Source organism: Paralichthys olivaceus, chromosome 22 (assembly GCF_024713975.1).
Source record: "Paralichthys olivaceus isolate ysfri-2021 chromosome 22, ASM2471397v2, whole genome shotgun sequence".
NCBI lineage: Eukaryota > Metazoa > Chordata > Actinopteri > Pleuronectiformes > Paralichthyidae > Paralichthys > Paralichthys olivaceus.
Genome location: NC_091114.1, coordinates 12969761 through 12983457, shown reverse-complemented (window position 1 = coordinate 12983457; position 13697 = coordinate 12969761). Strand labels below are relative to the sequence as shown.

Here is a 13697-nt window from a genome sequence, read left to right as displayed (position 1 = left end):
CTTTTCCAAAACATCTGATAACGTGACAACCTTCCAACCAGAGTAAAGATGCAGATACAGCTCCAACTGGGCAGGACAACCTTGTGGAACGTGTTTGCATTAAGAATACAAGTGACAAAACGGGGAAATCATCATTTAAATGGTTACATTTTGCAAATTTCTAACACATTTTTCAGTCTGTTTTCCCTCTATAAGTTATCGAAAGAGCAGCGAGAACATCTCATCTTTGTGAACACGTTACATTCACTCCTCTTCACAAGAGACCTCCGCCGTCGGGCTGCTGCTCGACCTGGACGCCTCTCTGTGCCGCTGCAGCTCCAGCAGGGACCGGACGTGGAGACGCCTCAGAGGCTTCACCTCCTCTACGACTGAGGAGGAAAATATAAGAATCATCCAAAACATGAGCTGTTAACTTCACACGTGTCAGAGGTGGGAGAAACGTTGCATGTGTGTGAGTGTTGCAGCGTGGCTAAACAGCACCACCAGCTGGTTCCTAGAGTGCACTGTAAACTGTATCTGTCATACCTTTGTCATAGTGCAGCTCGTCCTGGTTTCCAAACACCACATACGTCTCCAGAAAGTTGAGGAGAGCGCCTGTGACCAGGAAGCGGTCAGGGAGGGGAAGATTTTTGATGTAACGCATGTCCAGGGCGAAGGGGTTTGAAGGAGAGGGGACCGTGCACAGACACACCAGCTCACTGACGATATCCCACACACGAATCCCTGGGCAAGAGGACAGAAAATTAATTTTATTCTAAAACAACATTTGTAGAAATCCAGCAGAATATAAACTCAAGCATCAAGATCTTTATTTTTCCTCCAAACATCCTCATCCACACACATCTGCGTTTGATTTAGCTTGTGGAAAACAGTGTAATTATTGAATCTGTGCAGTGAAACAATAACTTTCTCCTGTTTGGATTCCTCACATTTTTTCCATACCTCGCGTCTGCCAGTCTGCGATGGACTTGAGTTTCATGGGCGTGTCCCTGACCATGGACTCGGTGCCTCCGATGTTGACCAGGCGCTCGTGATTGGAGCGTATCCAGGCGTAGGGGCGTCCGTACTTGACGTAGCCGGCCAGTAAGAAGAGAGTGCAGTTCACCTCCTGTTGAGGGATGGAGAGGGAGTTAATGATGTCAGGAGACGAAGAACAGAGCTGGTTTTTATACAAACGTGTCTGTCTGGATGAAGTCTGGATGAAGCTCTTACAGGTACTGCTATCTCTCTCTCACTGGGAGAAGCAGGCAGCAGGTGGGCCTCACTGCTCGGGCCCCTGAGGAAACAGAATCTACTTTTCATACAAGCAATGTGACACAAAGTGCTTTACAGAATAAAAGCTGTAAAAATGGTGAGGAAAAGATAAATCTCATAAATTTGAAATGAGCAAACGACAAAGGTAGTGGAGAGGATATAAATATATTATAATTATGAGATAAAATAATAAAAGTGAAATGTGAAAGGAAGAAATAAAAGAGGCCTGAATAGGATGAAGATAGAACAACGTGTCTTCATATCTTAAGTTTGCATGTACGGAGCATACTTTTATACATTTACCTCGTCTGGTAAATGTTTTGCTAAAGCTGTGATGTTTACTTCACTGAGCAGGGAGAGTGTCAGTGTGTCCCATAAAAAAACTACAATAACACTCAGTAGGGCCAAGGGCCAACAGCTGAGACCACGTTTGAATTTTCTCCATCTGGATTTTTATTTGGACGTAAACAAATCAGATTCGAGAACCATGAAATTGGTAAAAATTTCAAAAAATGTCCTGCCTCAAAGTAGAAAAGAAATTCCTGGATCCGCTGCTTTGTTTGGATCTGTGCAACAACTTAATGGATCCTTTCTTAGCTCATCTTCCATCACTCCAAGTTCTGTGTAAACTAACTAGCAAACAGAAAGAAGAGAAAACACGAATCCTATAATATTAAAACTATAAATACACAATATAATACTAAACCAAAAAAGATTGAAAAGTGTGAAAACACAGACACACACTCATCAGTCACCTGACGTTCTGTGGCTGCGTCTCTGTGTGTGTTTCAGACTGACGGCCTCGTGGAGCTGGAGCTTCTCCAGGAAGGGGGGAGCTGCTGCGGCTGTCCAGGCTCGGGGAGCTGCTGCTGGGGGAGACGTCGCTGCTGTTACAGCTGCTGCTGGAGGAGAAGGAGGAGGCTCGGGACACCACGAAGCCCGGGGAGCGCCAACCCTGCACCACGGGACGGTGATGTCAGTATTCAAGACTTGTTAAGTAAATAAGTGAGACACAGTGTGGTGTAGACAAGACAGTAAATAATAGAGAAGAGCATATTATGACTTTATGGGGAGTTTTTCATCGTTCTACTACTTCTACTATTATTAAGTATATATAGAACAAACACATTATACAAACCTACAAACAGATCCATCTATATTTTGCATATTTCAACAGGAACTGACCAGATCCTCGTTGACGACTGTGAGCAGCAGCTCCTCCTTCCCTCTGAGCCACGGCTGGAAATATTTAAAACCCTGTGAAGGAAACAACGAGTTAGTTTTTATAATCACTTTTCATCACTCTGTGAGTTTAATCCTCTCTCTACATTCACTTCCTGTCAGGGATGTTGCGACAAGGTCAGCGAAGCAGGACTTGCGGGGGGGCCCCCCGAGATGAGAGGAGGCCCCTGAGCGGCCGATCACGTCAGTTCACAGGAACGACTGTGAGAACTAACTTTAATTCTATGATTGGGAGAAAAAAAGCTTTTCTGCTGAAATGATGTGTGTGGGATGGAGGTGGAGGTTTGCACGGTCTTACCTTTCTTTATCTATTTATTTGATGGTAAAATTATTGTTTTAAGATCAGAATGAAGTGGTTATATGGATATAATGTGTTTCTGAGAGGGGTTGGTTGGGTTCGATGTAGGGCCCCTCCAGGTCCCTTTGGCCTGGGGCCCCTCAAAGCCCCTGGACACGCTCCTGCCCCCTGTGTGTTCCCACCTGTAGCGATCCGAGCAGAGCCAGGTCACCCAGGAAGTGCTGCAGCTTCCTCTTCTGCTCCCTCTCTCTCTTCTAGTCACACACACACACAGACAAAGGATGTTAATATCAAAAGCATGAAAATACAAACACACGTGTAAAAATAATAATTAGGTTTAATTCAAACGCTTTTAACAACATAAATATTCAGCAGCATGAATTAACAAATCTTTTCCCAGATGTAATAATAGATAATCTTTCTAAATAAACATCCAACAGGCCTGATGTAAAAAAAAAAAAATCTTCCATCATGCAGCCCACCATGACAACACCATCCCAGTCTAGTATCCTAGCAACAAACGCCTCCTATAGCAGCATCCTGCACCCTCATCACTGAACAACAAAGAACCCATTCATCGATGACATGATGCAGATTAGAGACACGCGCTGAGATTTAACACCCAATGTTGACGCTGCTGCACAAACACAGTGAGACTGTGCAGCTGAAGAGAACAGGACTCACACTGCTGCTGCTGCTGCTGCTGCTCATCTTCATCACTGTCACAGTTTCCTCTGCAGAACATGTCGTGATGCTGCTCACAGACACTGGAGCCGCATTGTTCCGCTGTTCTCAACACATCTTATTTCTGGTGGTGATGCTCAGACACTGGAGGAGGAGGAGGAGTCCTGGGTTTGGTTATTGGGGGGGGTGATGCCCCTAGGGGCCGAACATAATATTGCATAATAATGTCATCATCACATAGTATAAAGAAATGAGTTGCATTTTTGATGAGCAGATAAACTGTGACAGGAAAATTATCTCATTTAGGATACTTTGAGTAACTTTAATAACTTGTGAGTCTTTTGTTAGAGTCAGTCAGATATTCTCGTACTGCCTGTAGCGACCACATCTCCGCTCTATCAACCTTAAAAACTGATAATTAAGAAAAACAGATTCCAACTGATGACCCTCTGCTGCGTCTTCCCAGCTCTTTCTCCCCCTTTAACAATGAAAAAAAAAAGTTCTGCATGGACCTTAGTTAGACATGCATCTTTGACTTGAGCTTTTTTTATCTACAATTTAATGCAACTGACTCGATCAGTTAAACCTGAATTATTTGAGCCGTGTGAGTGAAGTCAAACATGTGACACAGATATTTGAATAAGACAAAAATAATCACTTTATTCATTGAGAGTCAACAGTGACTCAAAGTCAGCATCAACAAATCAGTGCTTCTGAACGAATCAACATCATGTGCAAAAAGAGCTTTAATTTACACTGAAGGAAAGAATCACATGTTTTAAAAAGCTCTGTTGTGTCCAAAGATCTTCACAGAAGAAAGAAAGACAGCTCTGACTAAAAGTTCTTGGAACCAAAGTGAATGAAGAACGTCCGGATCTCTTTGGGTGAGATGGTGACGGTGAAAGTTTCTTCTCCACGTCTCTCACGTCCTTTGTTTCCTAAAGGAAAGAAAAGAGAAGAGGAAAATGCAAGTCTGTTAAAAATGACTCCTATTATGTTTTGTATTTTGTTCTGTTTGCGGCCGTTTCTCACCTGTTTCTAAGTTATCCACAGTTTTCCACGTCCACCTCCGCAGACTGCTGACGTTCCAGGTTCCTGTGAGAGAACGCTCCTCCAGCATTTTGACTTCCCCTACGCTCTGCAGAACTTCCTGCTTGTACAGGAAATCAACATTGAAGAAAAAGATGGAGTGCTGTTTTAGAATTATGAACATTTATCCCACATTACTACAATTATGTTGAATTTCTTTATCTGCACCTTCAAGTTTATGGTGACAGGTTTTGACAGCTCAGGATCTTCTCCCTCCTCAAACAGATGCATGATTCTCAACAGGACGCGATCGTAGTCCGGCTCAGAGTGCAGATCTTCACCTGAACACAAATCCCACAGAAGAATCAGACCTCAGGATACAGCCGGTAAGTATGAATGGACAGATTTTCACGTGCACAGTATTTTCTCCGTGCTGACCTGAGTGTATGTGTCCGAGGTGAACATCGTGGTCGGAGCTGTAGTTCCACCCGGGGATACTGAGACTGAGCAGGTGGAGGTTTGGAGGCAGAACGACTGAACGCATGGGAAAACGTCCTCTGGGCTCCTTTTCTGGCCACGGCTTCTCTAAGTGGACAAACGATACACACATTAATGTTGTGTACGAAGAGTGAGAGATGTAGATACTTCGCCCCTGTACGTCTGTTGGTTTGTTTTTCTGCATGATTACACAAAAACAACCGAACAGATTTCCATGAAACTTGGTTCCGTATTGGTTTGTGTTTTGCGCTGGTGAGGGAGAATTAGGATACACTTAAATCTTCACATGCACCAAGGAGGCCAAGTTCACTTTGTTTGTCTGTTAGATTGCAAAGGGATCAGAACAAACGAGGATCAAGGTATTTTGTTTCGCCTGCCGAGGCAAATTACGTATAATCGCTTGCTGGATGTGGGCAGTGCGGGATGTGACGCACATGGGGATCAGTTGTGTGGTCTGTAGTCTGTTTGAGGTTGTGTTTGTTGTTGTACGAGCTGTTTTCAGGTTGTGAGAAAATGCACAGTGGAGAACAGAGGAGGAAAGTATGAAGTGCTTCTCTGAAGTGAAAGTTCTCCTGAAGGACGAGGTTCTCTAACACATTATTAAAGTTCATGTCTTTCATTACAAATGTAATGTGACACTGTGACTCAGACACCAAAAACAAATATATCAAAGATTTTTAAATTTCATCTTACTACGTTGTAAAGAAACTTACGAGGTCGGTCGATGGGCAGGATGACAGGTCTGTGCTGCAGCTCTACTGCCTCCCTCTGGTAGAGCCTGGAAGTGGCTCTGATGGAGCCCAGCATCATCCACAGGGTGGGCCTCACAACTGAGCTGTCATTCAGGGTCAGGTTGTAGCCGAGGTTCCAGGGCTGGTTGTTCCACAGACGTCTATGGAGCATGACCTGAGGGGTACAAACGCAGGATGTTAACATGTTCCTGTGTGAGAGGACGGTGACGGAGCGTGTGGCCTCACAGCCTCTTGTACCTCTAGTTGTCCACTGGCTTGGCTGGAAACACCATGAGCCCTGTCGCCGATGAAAACCAGTCTGCTGAGGTCATCCTGGATGAAGGCGGTCCGAACCATGGGGAAGTAGTTCTGCAAAACACATGTCAAAATGCATTTGTTCATATTTTAACTTACATAGAAATCACCTGCAGACTAGACTTACTCTCGCTAAAGTGTTGTTAACGAACTGTCTGTACGGCCTCTTCATCATCTGGTAGCCGTTGTCGTCTGTGTACAGGGTCCTGTTGTTGTCCATGTCAGTGCTGGTCCTGAGGACAACCTCAGTGTTTAGGTCGAGGGACCCCAGCGAATAAGTCTGCTCCAGCCTGTGACACCGCAACGTCGTCCCGAAGCATTCTGGGACACGGGTGGTGATTGAGTATGCGTAGTCCTCGTCGTTTTCCTCTCTGAAAGATGCACCACGTTAAATTAGGGCTGAGAATTGAGAAAAAAAAAGAAAAACTATACTAATAAAACCAGAAAGAAAAAGAGAAAGTTCTTTTTCCACCACCTGTAGAAGTACTGCCTGATCTCAGACACGATCTTTCCGGGGATAATCTCCATATCCACGGCCTGGTAGGCGCGCACGGCTGAACCGTTGCTGCTGAAGATGTAGTTATCGGAGATGGGCCCTGCTTTAATGTCTCCGTTTGCGAGGTACTCCCAGAAATCCTGAGTGATCCTCACTCTCCTTTTCTCGTCACTAGCAGGGGACGACAGGAGAGGTCAAAGTTCAGAAGAGTTACAACTTAATAAGAAGAAAATATCTAGGAAGCAAAAAAGGTTTGAATTTTTAAATTTGGATTCACAGTGATCTAATTATTTTGTAACACATGCTGAAAAAAATCTCACCGATAAGTGATGCTGTGCAGTAGATTTGTATCCTGGTCAAACATGAGCTTGTAACATTCATTCAGAATCGGCAGAAGCCTCCTCCCCGTTCTCGTCCAGTCCCGGACACGGCGTCTCTCGAAACGGACGCCTTTAGCTGCGTACGTCCAGCCACACTTGGACCTGCCAGCGCACGGCCTGTCAGAGAACTTAATCAGGTATTTTCTATACTGAAGGCCTCCGAGCTCCACCAGCATGAAGAGGTCGAAGGTCACATTGGACTGTGCTGATCTCTGGATCTGCAACAGACACAAGAAATCATCACTGTGTACATATTAAGTGGACTGAGTTATATTGAAAGTTACAGATAAAAGATGAAATTCTTAATTTAACATAATCTTCAATAATAAAAATAAGATCTAAACATTTGTAACCATCAGCTTTTGAAATAAAGATAAGAATACCTGTGCAGGTACAGGCTGCCCCTCATCATCAAAGACGGTAGCGTTCTGGAAGGTCACTGTGACGTTGATGATGGTGGTGATGTTCCACGCTAAAGGGTTGTAGACGATGACGTGTTGCTCCAGAGTCTGATGAACGCCTGACACGAGGAGATCAAATACAAAATGATTCAAAAGGAAACTTAAAATTTTGGGACTAATCTTGATGCTGGTGTTTGCTTTGAGTTTAAAGTATAAACTATTCTGATAACAATTTTATGCTCTCCTTGATTTGTTTTGAAGGAGAAAGTTCATTTTCCAACATTAGCATGAGCTGTAATCCACCTTTTCTGTGGTAGCGGCTGCCGAGGACGCTGGACATGTCAAGGTTGTGCGGCAGCAGAAAAAGAGCAGCGAGAAGTTCCTCCACTCCCATCATGCCCTGCACGAGGTGCTGCACATACATGTCTGCCACCTTGGGAGACTCGGTGCCGGTGATTCCATCATGGTGCTGCACCTAAAAACACAAAACAGTTTGTGGTGTGGGAGTTATAAGTGTTTAAATGGTAGTCAAGTAGTTTGAGAGTTTACCTCAGAGACAGCCCAGCGAAGTGCTCTCAGTTTGTCCAGGGCCCAGTCTTTAGCTACAGGTCCGTCAGGGAAGGTGAGCCGGTACCGGGTGAACAGAGTCTCGGCTGCGTGCAGCTGGGAACTCGCTTGCCGTGCGACTCCTTTCAAAACATTTCTGGAGGCATAAAATCCTGTCCATGCCTGGTACGACTCTGAGACAGAAAGCACTGCGTCTGTTTTCCTCCCTTTAATATGATGCTCGGTATTATTATTATGTTTCACGACACAGATTCTCACCAGTGGAATACGGTAGAAAATCTTCACTCCCCCGTAGCTCCCACACGAGATCCGATTGGTGGATGGCTTGGAAGTATTCACTCAGACTGGCGTACTGGACCGTGACTCCGAACTCTTGGCTGTTCTGGTTGATGTACTTCATTAAAGGATCCATGTTGTTGAACTGTACAGACGAGTTGTAGAACTGTTTGTCACATCCCTGAAACACAAGCAGAACACAAACATTTACCTGCAAGTACAAGAAATGTGTTTTATACTTCAGTAGGTAAAGTAAGAGTAAAGTAAAGAGGACCTTATAAACAACCACTCAATGATTCTGGGTTTTTATTGTCCTCACCCATGGCCAGAGCACTTGGTTTGTCCTAAACCAAGCTGCCCTCTGCTTGATGTTCTCCACCATGACCTGTGCGTAGGCGTGTACCGTCTCCTTGGTGACGGGCAGACTCATGTTGGGATAGACGCCGTCTTTAGGTGGGTCGGGGAACAAGGCAACTCCGTTCCAGTAGAAACCAGAGCTGCAGACAATTTAAAGTTTTTGTATTCAATAATACTTAAATCCAAATTGTAATCCTTTTTTAAGTCAATGTCTAATCTACCTGTTTGAGAAGGGCAGGTGAGATGGCGTACAATAACTGAATTGGTCCATAATGTGAGTGAAGATTTGCTGCTTCTCTTTCAGAGAGGGTGAACCTCTCCATACAAACTGTAGTTTCTGTGCAGAAAGATAGATACACAACACACAGTGATTATTTACAACCACATCAAGGTAACGTGCACAAATCATAAAACAATTCTAGTTTAGATATATGATGAATTCGTGCTAACTATTCCCTCCAGTGGTTTTTCAGACTGAGGCACAAACTAACACCTTCTTTTTCTGCATGTCCTCTTTAAGGTCGTAGTCGATGCGTGAGATGAGGTGGGCGTTGAACCCAGCCAGGGCAAACAGGACAGGCGTGGTGGCTGAGGCTCCGAATGGATCCACGTGCCAGGAGAACTCAGGGCGTACTCCGAACGTCTCGTAGAGGAAACCGTGTCCCTCTGAAACAGCAGGAAGCTTCAGGGTTACTACTGTTTACAGTGAGTTCCTGCTGGAATTTCCACATCGGCTTAAAATGTGTGGCACCACCTGTCAATTGCAAAATCTGATCTTCTAGATCGGTCACAGCCTCATCGTGCATCACCTGGCCCCCGATGATGAACTCGAGTCTTCCTTCTTTTACGAGCTGCCGCACCTGGAGAACCAACCGAACCATGACACGTTAATATATTCTGTATAAACAAGTGGTTTTTAAACATAAGGTTCAGGTCCTGACTAATCAACTTGTAAAACCAGGAAACCCTTGCAGCTGATTTGATTTCACTTCCCCAAACTGTATGAAACATGCATTATAGACATATTCTTTTCAAAATAAAGCTCACAGGTGTATTTCAGGTGCATTACTCTGCGTCAGAACAGCGTAAAGACCCATCACACATCCTTACCTGTTTCTTTTGGCTGTTTGAGGCCACGGTGTCCCACCACAGTCGGAAGAACTCTTGCTCCACGGCGATGAACCTGCGGCCTTCATCTTTCGACAGCTCCTCAGTCACACTGCTGTACACATTGGCTGCATAGGCGTGCATGCTCTCCTATGGGACACAAATTCACATTCATGCGAGTAAAATACACACACCCACATGCACATTTGTTTGAATTACAGCAGTTTGCTGAATGGGAAACAGCTCATCTGTGGGCTGTGCCCCAGGTGTTGGAGAGGTTGAACAGCACGTCAGACGGAAACAAACCTGAATGGTGTAGACCCAGCCCACATCCATGTGACTGTGAGGAATTACAAATGTCTGAATGCCTCCCGGTGCTCCAAGTGAACAACAGCAGCACACATAAAACACACTGAGCGCTAAATGCATCATCTTTAAGCGGATACACCTGAAGGAGGAGAAGCTAACTTCTGCCACTTCCTTGTTGTTGTTGTGGTGCAGCAGCTGCACATGACTACGGAAGCCCTGAAATACCAAACTAAGGGTTTTTTTGAAAAAGCGTTTTGACCTTTACACCGGAAGCACTCGTTGGAAACACCGCACACACACACAGACACACACACACTTGGAGGTGAACGCGTTTGTCCCGATGTGAACGGAAAATGTCAAAGAATACGAGAATAGCTTTGGTCTTCGGGGGCTTTGTGACGGCGCTGGCCGCCGCGTTCTACCCCATCTTCTTCTACCCGCTCACACACAAACAGGAGTACAGTAAGTTTGTATTTGTGTCTCAGCTACACAATAAAAAAAACTGTGGCGACAACATCCACAGGGACGTCAGACGACACGCTGCTGCTGCTGCAGGTGTGGAGTTTAGCTTTGGGCTAATCGTAGCTTTACCTGGCAAAACACAACCTAGCTTTAGCTGGTGGTTTGAGCCAGCAGGTGTTAGCTTGTGAGGCTATCTGGCGGTGAGCTGACCTCTGTTTACATAAAGCTTCTCCTTTTTGTAGTTGGTCGATTTATAAACTGGGTTAAACACAAGAGAGGAGTCACAAGTCAGTGGTGGGAAGGAGGCATTTAAAACATGTGGCTGTCAATTTGGTGTTTGTGGTACATTTCATGCTAATGCTACTGTTCTGTTCCTAAAGTTGGTTTAGCAGTAATGCAGTGAATTATTATATTGTATGAATGGTCATTCACTTTGTTTCACACAAGGCAGGAGACAATGCAAGGTTTCCAGGTCTGCCTGAGAAAACCAGTCTGATGGCAACAAAACCAACCTAATGGCAAAGAAACCAGTCTAATGGCAAAGACACCAGTCTAATGGCAACCTCTCAGTGTGAATTGACTCCTCTCATGTGCCAGTAGCATTTATTAAACACCCTGTGACATTTATGAAACACATTTATTCTCCGCGCTCAGACAAATCTGGCCAATCATACTTTATCAAGTAGAGAATTAAAAGCCTAAACAAGCCTGGATTAAGTAATCGGCTGGAGTCGTTTGATAAAACTTTCAAGCTCCTCGTAACTAAACATTTATTTTGCTAACTGTGGCCAGTGTGTCGTCCTGCATGCCGAGAGAAGTTTCCTTTCCATTTTCCCCCAACAACAACAAAAAAAAACACATAAACATGCAGTTAAACCAACTGAGACAAAGATGGAGAGATGCCAGGAAAATACATTAAGCTAAATAGTTAGCTTATGTCTGGCCACTTCTGGCCAGCACGGATGGAAAGCTATAGTCAGGACAAGTTGTGTTCTTCTAGTGTTACTGACACTACAGACAAAAGACAACAACAAACGCTGATGCCAACAAACTTCAATGTGAAAAATGTTGTTGATTTTGACCACCAACACTCAGTACTCTCTGGTGTTCTTTCTCGTGTAGGAGAAGTGCAGAAGGCGAACCGGACCGGAATCAACCAGGCAGATATTCAACCTGTGGGTAAGAGCAGATAGGAGATTTGAAGAAGTGGTTTTGTCACAATGGTATATTTATTTATTGATTTATGACGTCTCAGTCTTAATGAAATATTACATAGAGTGAAAGGTCCTAAACAACATTAAGAAACTCTTTTGTCCACCTTTATTTCAACCTTTGGAATTAGTTGGTATGTATTGGACTTCCTGACTGACTCGTGGTGATGTATATACACAAAATGTACAACATAACTTATGCATATATGGTAATAATAATAAAAATAATGCTGTAATAGCCTAACTTCCCCTATAGGGATCAAAAAGGATTTTCTGTTGACGTACAAATTCAGTTTAATAAATCGAGATTTATCGTTTGCATTGTTGAAAAAATGTGGGGAGAAACAACAACCACTACTTTTTGTGCATTACCACAGTGTCTCAAATTCAATCAGCTGAATTTTTGGCCTTGAAAAAGTCTTAAATATGTTAAAATATTCTAAATGTAACTCGTTAAATCCCTGTCTCTAACATTACACTTTTCTTTTCCCCCTCAGGTGTGAAGGTTTGGTCGGATCCGTTCAAACCTGGGGACAAATGAAGAAGAGTGACGGCCGACCTTCTCTATATCCACACACTGATGCTGCTGCTGAACGGCTTCTGTGATGAGTGCTTGGTGTGCGCGTGAGTGAATGAATGATTTCCAGAATGTTTGGTTTGTTTAATGAGTGATCCTTTATCCTATAAATTAAATTTAAAGTTCTAAAAGCGTAAATATGTTTCCTTAAGATTTATTTTATATAATTTTTTGCTGTACTGAAAGAAAAGATGGATTCAAATGTTCTACCACCAGAATTGAATGTGTCCACAAGGGGGCACCCCATGCCAGCATGTTAACACAGAAAGCATTGACGTGTGTATTGTTTGTGCATCTTAGATATTTTGGAAAAACTCTTGTATTTCCAAAAGCCTTGCTCTGGTATGCAGCCTGCAGGAAATTATAATAAAATACAGTGGTTTGTTTACCCAGCCCATTCACAAGAGTCTCCTCTGACATTTTATTTTGATTTAGTTGATGCGAGAGTAATAAAAGCGCTTCGGCAGATGAGGGACATTGTCCAGTAACGTGCAGGATCATCTTCTAAAATGGAAACAGTAGAGACAGAGTTATTCCAGGACACATCACTCTGAATTATCATTTACCCGTCACAGACACAGGGTTTAGCTCGGCTTTTTAAATGGCATGTGACTCTTGCTGTGTTTTGCCCATAGGCTGAAAGGATGGGGCAGAGCTCCATGGTCGTCTTGTTCAAACTCCTACTCAATGTGATCCAGACTCTCTTTACGAGTCCACGGCTGCCGTAAAAGCAGAGAATTCCAAAACTACCATTTTTTCCCCCTGTACTTTTGTGGTTTGCTGACATTGACCAGCATCCCCTTCCAGAGTTTGGTCCATCAAAGTCCTTTTTGAGGATAGAAAGATTAAGAAAGAGCTAAAGCATGTGTTTATGGTCCTTCAGAGATGGTGCATTTTTAAAGTTGCCCTTAAATCTTTCACAGTCCTCGATGTAAGCCTGTACTTTCGGACTTTAAGGACTGTTCACGAGGCCCTCTGCCAGCAAAACCCACTGCATGGGCCAGCAACGGCCACTCTCCTTCTCAACCCCCCAATCAACAAGCCCCATTGTTTATGAGAGGTTGTTATTGTTGGGCCGTGTTCAGAAACAAGAGAAAACTCAAGGGCCCGACTGCGCTGAGGCATCCAAAGTAAAGAGAGCAAGGGGTGAGGGGGTGGTTGAGGAAAAATGAAAAGCAGAAATTCCTCTCATTCCCCGCTGGTGTTTTCCAGATTCCTCAGGCGACAGCTCCTCGGCTGTGCGAGTGAAGTAAGCAACCAAAGGGGAAATTGAAGCGACCGGCGAGAGGAAGAGAACCACATTCTTGAGGGGACGCGTCACCTTCACACATAATAGAAAGACACTCAATCTCTGTTACTTTGCCTGGCAAAGTACGTAACAGGTTGTGCAGCGAGGCCCGCAGCTTTTCATTCGCTGCTTGAATCGTTGTGACACTCCATGTCAGACACACACCTTCTCCTCATGTCTGGCTTTTCTGAAGCGGGCCTCAAGTCCGCACCAGG

The 13697-nt window shown here is 44.2% G+C and overlaps 3 protein-coding genes across 4 annotated transcripts; 1 reads left to right on the top strand and 2 right to left on the bottom strand.

Annotated features, from left to right (window-relative positions):
* Positions 1-122: 122 nt before the first annotated feature.
* On the bottom strand, positions 123-3640 carry LOC109634854 (uncharacterized). Of its 2 annotated transcripts, none has more exons than XM_020095583.2 (8): positions 3479-3640; positions 2977-3048; positions 2440-2511; positions 2010-2209; positions 1213-1276; positions 943-1108; positions 526-723; positions 123-368 (listed from the first exon to the last, which is right to left on the bottom strand). In XM_020095583.2, exons 1-8 carry the CDS (start codon positions 3509-3511, stop codon positions 244-246), a joined length of 930 nt encoding a protein of 309 aa, XP_019951142.2. In that variant the 5' UTR covers positions 3512-3640; the 3' UTR covers positions 123-243. The 2 variants fall into 2 exon arrangements, with proteins under 2 accessions (XP_019951142.2, XP_069375178.1); XM_069519077.1 differs by having other exon boundaries at positions 2977-3045.
* A 472-nt stretch (positions 3641-4112) lies between these two features.
* man2b2 (mannosidase, alpha, class 2B, member 2) lies at positions 4113-10166 on the bottom strand. Its single transcript, XM_020095823.2, has 19 exons — positions 9942-10166; positions 9639-9785; positions 9283-9388; positions 9022-9194; positions 8750-8865; positions 8491-8668; positions 8154-8352; positions 7878-8068; positions 7632-7803; positions 7311-7447; positions 6868-7145; positions 6527-6718; positions 6179-6422; positions 5995-6105; positions 5719-5911; positions 4946-5092; positions 4736-4848; positions 4511-4628; positions 4113-4416 (listed from the first exon to the last, which is right to left on the bottom strand). Exons 1-19 carry the CDS (start codon positions 10065-10067, stop codon positions 4313-4315), a joined length of 3045 nt encoding a protein of 1014 aa, XP_019951382.2. The 5' UTR covers positions 10068-10166; the 3' UTR covers positions 4113-4312.
* A 39-nt stretch (positions 10167-10205) lies between these two features.
* On the top strand, positions 10206-12595 carry smim20 (small integral membrane protein 20). Its single transcript, XM_069519079.1, has 3 exons — positions 10206-10406; positions 11529-11585; positions 12115-12595. The coding sequence occupies exons 1-3, from the start codon at positions 10298-10300 to the stop codon at positions 12156-12158; spliced, it is 210 nt and encodes a 69-aa protein (XP_069375180.1). The 5' UTR covers positions 10206-10297; the 3' UTR covers positions 12159-12595.
* Positions 12596-13697: the final 1102 nt, after the last annotated feature.